General features: G+C 37.7%; 1 protein-coding gene across 2 annotated transcripts in view; it reads left to right on the top strand.

The window, feature by feature from the left end:
• POC1B (POC1 centriolar protein B) overlaps positions 1–14859 on the top strand; it is a 107420-nt gene that overhangs the window by 61109 nt on the left and 31452 nt on the right. For both annotated transcript variants that reach the window (XM_060025341.1, XM_060025340.1), the window contains one exon: positions 6655–6735. In XM_060025341.1, coding sequence (XP_059881324.1) covers positions 6655–6735 — 81 coding nt within the window. The remainder of the gene's footprint in view (positions 1–6654; positions 6736–14859) is intronic.

Genomic DNA, 14859 nt, shown 5'->3' with positions numbered 1-14859 from the left:
AATTTCATTACTTGTGATTGTTCTGTTCATATTTTCTATTTCTTCCTGGTTCAGTCTTGGAAAGTTATACCTTTCTAGGAATTTGTCCATTTCTTCCAGGTTGTCCCTTTTATTGGCATAGAGTTGCTTGTAGTAGTCTCTTAGTCTCTTAGGATGCTTTGTATTTCTGTGGTGTCTGTTGTAACTTCTTTTTCATTTCTAATTTTATTGATGTGAGTCCTCTCCCTCTTTTTCTTGATGAGTCTGGCTAATGGTTTATCAATTTTGTTTATCTTCTCAAAGAACCAGCTTTTAGTTTTATTGATCTTTGCTATTGTTTTCTTTGTTTCTATTTCATTTATTTCTGCTCTGATCTTTATGATTTCTTTCCTTCTGCTAACTTTGGGTTTTGTTTGTTCTTTCTCTAGTTCCTTTAGGTGTGACATTAGATTGTTTATTTGAGATTATTCTTGTTTCTTGAGGTAGGCTTGTATAGCTATAAAGCTACTTCCCTCTTAGAACTGCTTTGCTGCATCCCATAGGTTTTGGGTCATCATGTTTTCATTGTCATTTGTCTCTAGGTATTTTTTGATTTCCTCTTTGATTTCTTCAGTGATCTCTTGGTTATTTAGTAACGTATTGTTTAGCCTCCGTGTGTGTGTGTTTTACGTTTTTTTCCCTATAATTGATTTCTAATCTCATAGCGTTGTGGTCAGAAAAGATGCTTGATATGATTTCAGTTTTCTTAAATCTACTGAGGCTTGATTTGTGACCCAAGAAGTGATCTATCCTGGAGAATGTTCCGTGTGCACTTGAGAAGAAAGTGTAATCTGCTGTTTTTGGATGGAATGTCCTATAAATATCAATTAAATCTATCTGGTCTATTGTGTCATTTAAAGCTTGTGTTTCCTTATTTATTTTCATTTTGGATGATCTGTCCATTGATGTAAGTGAGGTGTTAAAGTCCCCCACAATTATTGTGTTACTGTTGATTTCCTCTTTTAAGCTGTTAGCAGTTGCCTTATGTATTGAGGTGCTCCTATGTTGAGTGCATATATATTTATAATTGTTATATCTTCTTCTTGGATTGATCCCTTGATCATTATGTAGTGTCCTTCCTTGTCTCTTATAACATTCTTTATTTTAAAGTCTATTTTATCTGATATGAGTATTGCTACTCCAGCTTTCTTTTGACTTCCATTTGCATGGAATATCTTTTTCCATCCCCTCACTTTCAGTCTGTATATGTCCCTAGGTCTTATGTGGGTCTCTTGTAGACAGCACATAGATGGGTCTTGTTTTTCTATCCATTCGGCAAGCCTGTGTCTTTTGGTTGGAGCATTTAATCCATTCACGTTTAAGGTAATTATCGATATGTATGTTCCTATGACCATTTTCTTAATTGTTTTGGGTTTGCTTTTGTAGGTCATTTTGTTCTCTTGTGTTTCCCACTTAGAGAAGTTCCTTTAGCATTTGTTGTGGAGCTGGTTTGGTGGTGATGAATTCTCTTAGCTTTTACTTCTCTGTATAGCTTTTGATTTCTGCATCTAATATGAATGAGGTCCTTGTTGGGTAGAGTAACCTTGGTTGTAGGTTCTTCCCTTTCATCACTTTAAGTATATCATGGCACTCCCCAGTGGCTTGTAGTTTCTGCTGAGAAATCAGCTGTTAACCTTATGGAAGTTCCCTTCTATGGTATTTGTCATTTTTCCCTTGCTGCTTTCAGTCATTTTTCTTTGTCTTTAATTTTTGCCAGTTTGATTACTATGTGTCTCAGCATGTTTCTCCTTGAGTTTATCCTGTATGGGACTCTCTGTGCTTCCTGGACTTGGGTGGCTATTTCCTTACCCATGTTAAGGAAGTTTTTGACTGTAATCTCTTCAAATATTTTTTCGGGTCCTTTCTCTCTCTCTTCTCCTTCTGGGACCCCTATAATGCGAATGTTGTTGAGTTTAATGTTGTCCCAGAGGTCTCTTAGGCTGTCTTCATTTCTTTTCATTCTTTTTTCTTTATTCTGTTCCACATCAGTGAATTCCACCATTCTGTCTTCCAGGTCACTCATCTGTTCTTCTGCCTCAGTTACTCTGCTATTGATTAATTGTAGTGTAATTTTCATTTCAGTTATTGTATGTTCATCTCTGTTTGTTCTTTAATTCTTCTAGGTCTTTGTTAAACATTTCTTGCATCTTCTCGATCTTTGCCTCCATTCTTTTTCCGACGTCCTGGATCATCTTCACTATCATTATTCTGAATTCTTTTTCTGGAAGGTTGCCCTATCTCCGCTTCATTTCGTTGTTTTTCTGGGGGGTTATGTTGTTCCTTCATCTGGTACATAGCCCTCTGCCTTTTCATCTTGTCTGTCTTTCTGTGAATGTGGTTATCGTTCCACAAGCTGTAGGACAGTAGTTCTTCTTGCTTCTGCTGTCTGCCCTCTGGTGGATGAGGCTATCTAAGAGGCTTGTGTAAGTTTCCTGATGGGAGGGAGTGGTGGTGGGTAGAGCTGACTGTTGCTATGGTGGGCAGAGCTCAGTAAAACTTTAATATGCTTGACTGCTGATGGGTGGGGCTGGGTTCCCTCCCTGTTGGTTGTTTGGCCTGAGGCAACACAACACTGGAGCCTACCTGGCCTCTTTGGTGGTGCTAATGACAGATTCTGGGAGGGCTCACGCTAAGCAGTACTTCCCAGAACTTCTGTTGCCAGTGTCCTTGTCCCCATGGTGAGCCACAGCCACCCCCCACCTCTTCAGGAGACCCTCCAACACTAGCAGGTAGGTCTGGTTCAGTCTCCCCTGGGGTCACTGCTCCTTCCCCTGGGTCCTGATGTGCACACTGCTTTGTGTGTGTCCCCCAACAGTGGAATCTCTGTTTCCCGCAGTCCTGTTGAAGTCCTGCAGTCAAATCCCACTAGCCTTCAAAGTCTGATTCTCTAGGAATTCCTCCTCCCGTTGCCGGACCCCCAGGTTGGGAAGCCTGACATGGGGCCCAGAACCTTCACTCCAGCGGGTGGACTTCTGTGGTATAAGTGTTCGCCAGTCTGTGAGTCACCCACCCAGCAGTTATGGGATTTGATGTTACTGTGATTGCGCCCCTCCTACCGTCTCATTGTGGCTTCTCCTTTGTCTTTGGATGTGGGGTATGTTTTTTGGTGAGTTCCAGTGTCTTCCTGTTGATGATTGTCCAGCAGCTAGTTGTGATTCTGGTGTTCTCGCAAGAGGGAGTGAGAGCACGTCCTTCTACTCTGCCATCTTGGTTCCTAGTCTGTGAATTAAATCTTAAAGCTAGTAAGTAACAACATGAGAATTCCAACCCAGTCACTCCGGTTCCATTCTGTACCTTTAACTATTTTGATGCAGTGCTTCAGTAGAATAAAAAGTTAATCTCATCCTGTTAACAGATATTGGACATCGTACTAGCTTTAGAGTGTGCAACAGTGAACAAGATGGGCATATTTCTTGCCCTTCAGAATTTGTCAGAGCAGGGTTTGTGCTCGTGGACTCCTCAGTATGATGGATACACCAGAACCTCAGAGTGGGATGGTATTGGTGAGGTCGTGTATACTAACCCTCCCTCATGCATGAATCCCTTGTTTGGTGATGGAGAACTCAGCCTCTCATAAGGCAGCCAACCCCATTTCAAGGCAACTGTAGTTATTGAAGCGTTCTTTCCTTTAATAAAAATGGAGAGATAGTACTGTTAATATTCATGGAGGTTAGCTTGCAAAGAACTCAACTGTAAGTGTCACTGCCTCAGCATATTTTCTTTGCAGAGAAGACTGTAAACTTTTACTTAGTAAGAATTTCCTGCTCCATTTAACGTATATGGCAGCAACTGTGGTACAATACAGTAAAATATTGTTACATCAAAAGTTTCCCAGCTTGTAGAAGCTCAAGGATTTCTCTATGAGAAATGCTGACCATTTCCATGTGATTTAGTGGTTTTTTGAGCAATTCCAGTTTCAGATGGCAAAACCAGATTGTATTTTTCATTGGTAAACAATTTCATATCTACACTAGGTGGCAGTAGATAAATGAGAATGATGTGTCTGCAAGCACTCTTTCTGGACAGCTCACCCAAGATTAAAAGGAAAGCGAGTCAGCCTCAAGTTTCTTATCTTTGCCTCAACTCTGGATTCTGGAGCTGATAGGAAGAAGTTGTGCGTTCTGCTCTGTGGAATGGCCAGAAAGAAACATAGGTGTTGGTGGGCCAAGCAGATAGTCCTACATGGTTCTAATTCCTTCTTTACTGCAGTGTGGGGATTATTGGGAGTATACACCTCTACTTCTGACACAAGTGGCTGGATAGATGTAAATGCTTATTAATATTTCCAAAACTACAGCTGTACCCATCAAACTTGATAAGTGCTGTTAAAATAATTCCACTCCTCTTACCACAGTCCCTGACTGTTGCAGTGTTGTCCTCACTGTTAACCCCTACTTTATTCTTGATACTCTACATGTTCCTGTCAGATTGATCTTTCTAAAGCACATTTTAGCCTCCAGTTTTTCTGTGCCTTCCCAAATTCCTTCACCCCTCACAATTTGACCCTTGCCACCCTCTCTTGTCGCTGCCCTGTGCAGCAGTATCGTGTCAGCATTCTGCCTCTATGCTCAGGGAGGCTTGTAACCTCATCTCTGTCTCTCTCTTTTTGCTTTTGTTTTATAAACCTTTTCTAAAGGAGCCATCACAAGCTCTGTTTCCTCCACGGGAAGCCTTTCTCACTAAGTGCTCAGTCAAGTTTCTCCTTTGAGGTTCATCAGTATGCTTTTTGCTGTTGGATTTATTTGATACCAAGTTCTGCTATCTCTCTTGCCCTTTGTTTACTTCTTTGTATTCATAATGTTTAGTAAATAAATGGTGATCATGTGGTTTCTTTCCCTTTTTGTTTTTCTGAATTCTGAAATAATCTCCCTCAGAAGTAGTCACCACTCTAATTATTCCCTTGCTTTTCTTTCAAATTTTACTATTTATGATTGAATCAGTAATGAGATTTTTTTTCATTTTGGATAGTTTTAAACTTTATATAAATGGAATCATACTGCATATATTTTACTATAGCCTCCTTTATTTAGCATTAAAATCCTGAGATTCATGTGCATGGATTCTGAATTCATACATTCATATGTTGTTGCACATAGTTGTATTTCATTCATTTTCACAGCTGTATAGGATTTCAGTGAATTTACTACAGTAGTAATTCCCATGATTATACATTTATTCTACTGTTGATAAACAGGTGGGGATTTCTGATTGTGATTTGTTTTTCTAATTAATTTACTGTTTACTGACATATAGTTGATTTACAATGTTGTGTTAGTTTCTGCAAGACTGTGGTTTGTTCCTGTTTTTGCCATTACAGTGTTGCTCTAAACAATGTCACCATCATTGAGCTTTCTAGCTTTTGCAGTCTTGTAGGTGTTAAGCAGTATTTTGCTTTAATCGTCCCTTTTCTAATTACTACTAATGTTTCTGAAAATCTCTTCATATTCTAGATAACTGTTAGGTTTTCTATAATTTTTTCCTTAGGATTGCTCTTCTTTTCACATTGATTTGTAGGTTTTTCTTATATATTTTAGGTATTTGTCCTTTTTCAGTTTCAGATATAATATCTCCTCCTATTCCATTATCTGATTGTTAACTTTGTGGTAACCATTGTTAAACAGAAATCCTTAGTTTTGGGGCAAACAGATGGATCAATTTTTTTTTAATTTACTTAGTTTTTGCCTTATGGTTTTACTTTTGCAGCTTTTAAGATATTCTTCTCTACCCTGGGTCAGAAAGATATTCTTACACATTTACTTCTACTAACTTTGTAGTTTTAACATACCATTTAGGTTTATAATTTATCTGCTGTCCATCTTTGTATGTAGTATTAGGCAGGGATCTATTTAGTGAGCCCGTTTTCTTAGGTACAAGTCATCCTTCCTCTATTGATTTGTGGCACCATTTTTCCTTTGTATTTGTTTTCCATATATACAGGGCTTTGCTTCTGAACTCTTTATCGGATTGCTTCCTATTTTTTAAAGACTTCTTTAATGTCTTTATATGAGGTTTTTTTCTTTAAAGGTCATATGCATTTTTGGGGTTTTTTCCTGATGTATTTAAAAATTTTCTATGGCATTATAAATTATGATTTTTAAAAATTTACATTTTCTGTGTGCTGAAGTACAGACAGGTAATTGACTTTGTATATCAATTTTGGATCTAGTAAACTCTCTTAGTTTTAATGATTCAGCAGTAGATTCTTTTGGGATTTCTTTATAGATAATTATATATGAATGACAATTTTTATTTCTTCTGTTCTAATTCTTACATCATAATGCTTTTATTTCCTTTTCTTGTCTTACTGAACTGGCTAGGATTTTTTTCTGCATCTTTTGAGGTGGGTCATTTCATTTTATTTTTAAAATCCCTTAATAGGTGAATCCCATTGATTTTCTAATGTAAAAGCAACTTTTTATTCCTGGGATAAATTCAACTTGCTCACAATGATCTTTTCTTATATATTGTTAGATTTGATAGGCTAATATTTTATTTAAAATTTTTGTATCCATGCTAATATATGGATATTTTCATTTTAGAATATATTAGGAAATACCCTCTAGATTATTAGAAATGGCATCCACTTTCCTATGGTATAAAAATCTAATATTAGCTTTTTTTAATGTATATATACAGATTAATCCAAAGCTTGATGTAGTCGATTTGCAGACCTCTACTCCACCTGTTGTGGACATCCTTTCTTTTGATTCTACCACAGTAAGTTTTCTTTGGCATTTAAATGGTATTTAATTGTTTGGCACAATCCATTTTCCTTAAAAAGTTTGTGGGAGGGCTTCCCTGGTGGCACAGTGGTTGAGAGTCTGCTTGCCAAGGCAGGGGATACGGGTTCGTGCCCCAGTCCGGGAAGATCCCACATGCCACGGAGCGGCTGGGCCCGTGAGCCATGGCCGCTGAGCCTGTGCGTCCGGAGCCTGTTGCTCCACAATGGGAGAGGCCACAACAGTGAGAGGCCCGTGTACCACAAAAAAAAAAAAAAAAGTGTGTGGGAGAGAACATAAAAAATGGGCTAAATAGCCTAACACCTTAGCATAGAAAAAACCTGGTACAAAAGTCATATTTACAATGTGTCTAAATAACCACAAGGGGGAGCAGTACCAATTTCTAGAAAAGCTTCAATTTGAGGACCTTGAGCTCAGTAGAATCCATACCGTCTCATCTCCCGTTAAGGTGCCACCCATGTGACATTTCACTTGCTGTCACAGAACAGATTTCCTTCTTTGGTAATTGCCTTTCAGAGGTGCTAAACTTACGTCTAGTCTCTTTAGAAGGTGTAAGAAAAGCAATCATTTCCCTTTGTTCGTCTCTCTTGAAGGATAATCCAGAAATTAAGAAGTATTTCTAACACTTGCAATTTTGTTTTTAAAAATTTCATACATATAATTTATTTACTAAGTGTATCCAAAGGCTTCAAAAATTGAGAGTTTTAGCATTTCAATTTGAGTCTGCTTAATCTTTGCAAAGCAGATTATTTCTGCCATCAATTCTGCTAGTCAGGGCAAAACTAGTTATAAGAACGAATGGGAGGACTTCCCTGGTGGTGCAGTGGTTAAGAATTCGCCTGCCAAAGCAAGGGACACGGGTTCGAGCCCTAGTCCGGGAAGATCCCACATGCCGTGGAGCAAGTGGTCCGCAACGGGAGAGGCCACAACAGTGAGAGGCCTCCGTACCGCAAAAAAAAAAAAAAAAAAAAAAAAAAATTAACTAGACATCGAATTCTTGCCACAGTGCTTAGCTTATAGTAGGTGCTCAATACTTATGTTCAATGAATTACTCAAAAGTCTCACTGTTGAAATTTACAAATTCTGGTGAGTTGGGTTTTTGCCTCACTGGTGAGAGGAGCAAAAGGTAGGTGGTTTTTGAGATGTGCTGCCTTCTTGTGAGGTAGTTGGTAGACTAAAATTGGGTGTTTCTGGCCTAGAAGATATCAGAGATCATCAAAAATCTTTGATCAGAGCTTTGAGACTCACTCTCCCTGCCATTACCCTTTGAAATTTGCAAAACCTCATGACCTGAGCAATCCATGTATTCTCAGTAGTGTGCTATGGAGGTGGGCATAAGTGCCACCTAGCAAGCGATAGCAGGGTGTCTGTCCCTGGATGGTAATGCAGAAGTGCCAAAGTCAAGTGTCCATGTTATAGAACCCTAACTCGGGAATACAGGGTACGCGGGATTTCAAAAAGACAATTCTTTTTTTGTTTTTTTAATTGAAGTATAGTTGATTTACAATGTTGTGTTAATGTCTGCTGTACAGCAAAGTAATTCAGTTATACATATATATAATTCTTTTTCATATTCTTTTCCACTATGGTTTATCTCAGGATATTGAATATAGTTCCCTGTGCTATATAGTAGGACCTTGTTGTATATCCATTCTATATGTAATAGTTTGCATCTGCTAACCCCAAACTCTCAGTCCATTCCCCCCGTCCCCCTTGGCAACCACAAGTCTGTTCTCTACAGGGAAGACAATTTTTAATAATAAACACGTGACACTTTTGCAGTTGTGTTACAAAGCAGAATAATAAGACTGAAGAGTACAGTTATTACCCACATAAGGGATACTATTAGGCTGAATTATATGATATTGCCATTTTGTAGGCAAAAACGATCTAATACATATCAGTGATTTCCCATGGTTCAGCCCCACATATAAGCATTAAAAGGAAGACTGCACTGTTACTTTGAGTTGTGTGCTTGATGCTACATAAAAATAAAACAAACAAAACAAAAACTTGTTTGCTATAAGTTGGTTTGGAATTAGGCTAATGATGTCCCCCTTAGATTTTTTTACAATCTGGAAGATAGCTGCTTGCCTCCTGGCAAGACATAAGGACTCCTGATTTTATTTATTTTACTGACACATTTTCTGAAGACAGATATTCATGAAGCATTTAGATTTTTATAAAGAGTATCTTTAAAGAGCTTTCCTTTAAATTTTCAATGTATGTGTCTTTCTTTTAGCTCATTGATAGATAAGTGGTTAGAAAACTAAAGTGCAATCACTGTAATTGTTTGCCTTTCCATTAATCTAGTGGTAATTCTTAATCTGTCATCTCCTCTGTATCGGCTGCTTTTCTTTTGCTTCTGCACAACAAATCAAACATAAATGTAAAGGAGATTTGTTTCTATTCTGGCATGAAGCACTACTGTGGTGTGAACTTTACATGTAATTATAATGAAAAGACACAGAGAAGTATTGGAAGCAAAAAAGAAAAAAAAGCAGTATTTATAGATGGTTTTGGTTTTTGTTATTGTGGTTGCTGTTTATTTTGGGGATTTGTTTGGTTTTTGCAGACTGGAAGAAAGTTTCTTTAGAAATTCATTTTCATCAAGATAAGATGTAAAAAGGTTACTCTTTAAAACTTAGTTTGTGAAATTTCTTAGGATAAAAGCAGGTTTTTTATGGTATAAGAAATAGTTGGCTTCTGTTCCTGTTTTGACTTGATTTAATATTACATTCAGGATGATTTCTAGATCTAAGTGTATTGATATCTATGCTCTGATGCCTTCTTACAACAGAGAAGAAATTATGGCATACAGTGTAACAGTTGGTATCTTTGTGGCTTGCACTTGTGTCTCTAATGCCAGGCAGGAAATTTGATACAATATTTCGGGATCAAAATAAGCTGTTCCCAATCTGCATTTTTAAAGCTTTGTTGTAAAAAAAAAAAAAAAAAAAAAAAGTTTCTGTAAAGGGATATACTGGCTGTCACATAGACATAGTTTAAAAATGTTGATCTCAAATTTCTGAATCTTATTCCAATTATGTTGTCTCTTGCTATTTGCTGATCTTCTAAAGATTATTTAGTTCAAGATTCCCATTGAGTCTTTTAATGTTTTCATTTATTCTATTAGAAATAGACGAAGGTTTTGTCATCAAAATTGTACAAGGCATTTAGCATAGCACATGTGGTGTGACTACATCCTCAGCTCCTCTCTCCCCAAAGGCAAATAAGACAGTAATTTCTCTTCTGTGTCCTTATATAAAGTGGTGTTTTTTTAAATACTAACTAAACAGAGCTTATTTAAAATACTCTAGGATTATTAAAATTGTTATTTTTAGGTAAACTATATTCCTAGGTTTTGATGTATTTTATTACTATTTGTCCAACAAATGAACATAATGAAATTGATGATCTTGCTAGTATTATTCTAATTGACTCAAAGCACTGGACTCAGAGAACTCAGAGTGTCCTTGTCTTTACTCTGGCAACTGTGTAGAGTATGAATGTAGTATTTATGCCTTTCTTTAGAATTAGGGACAGTTTTCAGGTTAAATTAATTATTTACAATAAACTGAGAATCTGAAGTTATATCATAGAAGAAAATCAAGGTCTACAGTCTTTTCTTGCTCCATCAGTCAAATATTTAAAGCCACACTGCATGGAGGTATCATATGATATACTGAAGACAGGATGTCAAGCTGGCCGCCTCACCTCAAGAAACTTACAGCCAAGCCAGAGAGAAATAACAGTGTAAGAAGTAAGTGGCAGTTTCAAGATACTAGATGCTAAGGGTATATGATTGTCAAAGGAAAGGTTGTTAACAGAAGGATTCAGAAAAGGTCATGAATGGGCTAGAGGAAACTAGAAGACTTCTCTAGCAGAAAACATTTGACCAGTTCTTGACCTGACCGAAGATGGGTAGGATTTTGATAGAGACATTCCAGGTGGGGAAAGCAAGGTATAAGTAGATGCCTTAGAAGTAATTGAAAATACAATATGTACCATGGTAATAAAAGTGCAGCCGTCTAATCTGGAGTCTCTGCGTTGCCTAACTCAGTGGATAGCAGATGTGGGAGGATGCTGGGAGCATACCTACTCACACATATTTTTAGCTCTCAATCAGTACTTCTTGAGTAACAAAATATACCTGCCCCAGAGAAGCCTACATTGTATATTCTAGAGGAGGAGACAAGCAATTCACAGATTTAAAAAAAGTAGACCATATAGTATAGTAGACGGAAACAATGCAAAGGTGTAAATAGCACCGAAGTTAGGTAGGAGGAAGGGTGCATTTAGATAGTATGGCCAGGACAAGAGTCATGTGAAAGGTGACATTTGTGGAAGGAACTGAAGGAATGATGTGAACAAGTTAGATGACTATCTGGGAAGGGACTCCAGGCCATGGGAGCAGTGCTGGAAGGCCAGATTGGGAGTGAGGAGCCGCCACTGGAGGGTTTCCTGCAGAGAAAGGGGCATAATCTCATGAGTGTTTTAACAGGGTCACTCTGACTACTGTGTTGAGAATCAGCTGGGGGTGATGGTGGAGGGGAGCAAAGAGACCAGTTCGGAAGCTAATGAAATCATCAGACAGAAGGCAGAAGTGGCTTGATCCAGGGCCGTAACAGAGGAGGTGGTGTTAAGCGATCTGATTCTGGATGTATTTTGAAGGTGGAGCCAATGGACTGGATGTCCGCTGTGGGATTCCCGTCTCTTTTCCCCAGGGATAGTAAAGCGCAGCCCTGAGTAATCTCAGGGTGGCCCAGCTTATCTCCTGGCTCAGCATCATTTGGCCAGAGGGGTTGCTGAGAGAAAAAAAGATTTGTGATTTTCCTATCTTCTTTTCTGGGATTAGGAAGGTGATCAGCTGAATCAAAGCAAGGGAGGCTGTGCTGTTTCTGTGACTTTGAGAACCACAGTGGTAAAACATAGTCCTCCTTCCTAGGTGTCCTTTAGGTTTGCATTTTTCAGCGATGTTTATTGGTTTCCCTTTTGGAAAGGCTGTCGCATCAACCTATTTTTAGGAAGAAAAAAGTTATCCACTTTCATGGAGATTGTCATATGATATATGCTCTCTGAAAAATATTGATATATTGATAAAATAAAAGGACATACAAAGAGTAAACTTACAGCTGCAGAGAGGATATCTCCATGGTTGTTGTGGCAACAGTTCGTCCTGGTTACTAGACAACATTGCGTAACCAGTTCAGAGCTATTCCAGTTCCTAACTGCTTATGTAAGCAAAGATTTGGAAAGACTTACTTGAAAGAACACAGTGTATGAAACCTAAATGTTCAAAACTAAAATTTGTAACTTGAAAGTGTAAAATGGCAATATGTGATGCATCGTCCCCAGATACCTCATTTACCTTTCCAGGAAAATCAATAAAAATCATATTGTGCAAACCTCCTGCTTACACTGCTTTTCTGTATGCTAACATTCCTGCATTTACCTATAAACAGCTTCTAAATTTGGAGGTAGGTGAAATTCTTTTTTAAGTGTTTGAACTTTGCAACAGTTTATAAGGTAGCATTTGATTTGTAAATTCGGGGCATATGATTTCTGAAACTAGATATGTTTGTAACGTTGTTGCTTGCTAAGCTTTAGGAAACAGACGTGTTCATGGTATCTTTAGACATCAGTTCAGTGGCCCTCGGGACTTTTCTCCTGCTCCCACTCGAAGTGTTTGAAAGAAAATGAACACAGGCATTTGTAAAATCCGCCTATGGACTGTACACAGAGGTGCTTTCCACAGTTTATCCTCATTTTATTATCCTCATTTTTTATCCTCATTTTTTTATCCTTATTTAGTCTTAATTTCAAATGATAGTGAATATGTCAAGTGAGATACAGTGATTCTTTTTTTTTTTTTTTTTATCCAGTGTCTCAAAAAGTTAAGATGCTTAGTAGGAGTAAAAGATGAATTCTTATCAGGGCTGAGAAATAATTTTAAAACATTACCCTTTGAATTTGAAAGAGATAAAGCATTTTAAAAATAAGATGTACATGATAAAACTAACAAGTAAATAAGAAGAAATACACTTCCACAAATCTCTCACCCTTTAGAATAGAAAACACATTTATGGTTTTTTCAGATACAAGTTATTTTAAAGATAGAGAAAACATTAGAGAGGAAGAGACGATTTCCAAATTCGTTGCATCCTTGCTTTAGAAGTACATCATGACCTATATGTTATAAGAACTACCAACAGTTGTGAATGTGGTAGCTGACCTTTAAAAAAAAATGTGTTTTGGGGATTATAGGGAAAAAAAAGCAACTAAAACTTTTAGTCTGTTAAAGCAATGTGGCTTTTTTTTTTTAAAGTTGATTTACTAAGATAGTACAATTGTAAAAAGAGAGTAATAGTGTGGGTCAGAGGGTTTATTTTTTCCTCCAAATAAAATATACTTTTTGATAAAAATCATAATAATCATAAGTCCCAAATGTTTGATTTAACTATCCTTAACGACTTAACTAATTTGAGCCTCATTCCCTTTAAGTTTCAAGGTCACCGAGAAAGAAAGCTTACATTAATGAGTGTTTCCTTTTACCAAAAATTTTATACTAAGTAAATTTTTAAGCATAGTCCTAGTTAAAAATTTATGCAGTGAAACTGGTCTTTATAACCTGTTGACAAAAGTGATTTAGGACTTAAACTTTTCTTTATGAAATGTAAAGAGAGAGAGAACTCTACAAAAGAATTTTATAAAACATGCTATTTGGGAGCCCAACAGAGTAAATACGTTTTTTAATTTCCTTTAGAAAATTAGCACATTTCTGGGAACTGGAGGTTTTGATGTTCCAGGTATTATTTCTGCCTTCCAACTTCCTGAGCTACTGTATTTCTAAACTGCTGCAGTCATCTGGACTGTCACAGGCCTGGGAATCTAAGCCACATCCCCAGTTCCCACAGTTGAAACTGAGGCGTGCAGAAAATGCCCGACAGCCTCAGCCCACACACCCAGTAACAACTGGTTCCTTCCTCTTCCTGTGGAAGAGCAACATCCTCCGAGATGAGAAGAAATGCACCCTGAGGAATGCAGGAACAGCAGTGAGCTTTTCACACAGGAAATTACTAGGGGAGCATTCTGCAAAGTGCTTGTCTCCTGGACTGTCAGCCCATAATGAGCTTCCTGCTGACCTGGAGGATGGTTTACTATGGAGCTAAATGCCGTTGGCAGGTCTGTCAGAGTTGCCTGGAAGATAGCGAGCTTCCCTTTCAGCTGTTCTGTACATTACACCCATCTGGTTTTGAGTAATTTGGTGCTGCTTATACAGTGAAGCTAGTTGGCTTTGCTCCTTTACTTAGCCACCTGACAGCTAATTGTTCGGTGGAAGTAGTCAGCAAGTCTGCTGAAATGAATTTTTCAGTCAGTTCTTTGTGCTTTATGAAGTCAGGTTATGTAAACTATATTAGGACTTCAGAGGGATTAAAACCCTCGTAATCTGAGTGAACTGGCTGCTGATGCCCAGTGCTGGTTCTTGCCGAGTTCCATCTATGTCTTTCAGTCTCCTTGCTTTTACTTTCTGAAACAGTCAGGCGTCAGTAGAAGATATACTGTGTGCACAATCATACATCCTTGAGCACACAGAAAACTCTGCTGCTTCAAACCAGCCGATCCACCAACCCCTATAATTTAAACATTGAGACTGACTTGGAATGACTTTTACAACTGAAGAATGTTCTGGTATAATTTTTTTCCCCTAATTCCTACGTATTTTCTTTTTCCTTTACTTGAGATAATGATGGCCACTGTAAAGCCCAGTTTTTATATCATATGTTCTTTTTAAACTGCTTTCCAGATCAGTACAGAATTTTGGTGGGTTTCAGCATTTATGGTGGCAAAATTCCTTTACTTTTCATGTATTTGTTTGGATTATTTTACTGAAGCACATAAGAGTTACATGTTGTTTGTTTTAAGTTGAAGGGGAGATGGAGAAAAGGAATGTCAGGCATTTCCTCTTCCTTTCAGAATGTCTTTTTAATGAACATTCCTCTTCCCTCCTATGAACAAACCATCTCAACTCAGTGAGGGGCCTCTAAGTGTCTAAGTTTCTAACAAACCAACTTCTTTCCTTTGTTCCTTCAGCCCTAGA

Source organism: Delphinus delphis, chromosome 11 (assembly GCF_949987515.2).
Source record: "Delphinus delphis chromosome 11, mDelDel1.2, whole genome shotgun sequence".
NCBI classification, from domain to species: Eukaryota; Metazoa; Chordata; class Mammalia; order Artiodactyla; family Delphinidae; genus Delphinus; species Delphinus delphis.
This window is presented reverse-complemented; position numbering and strand designations above follow the sequence as displayed.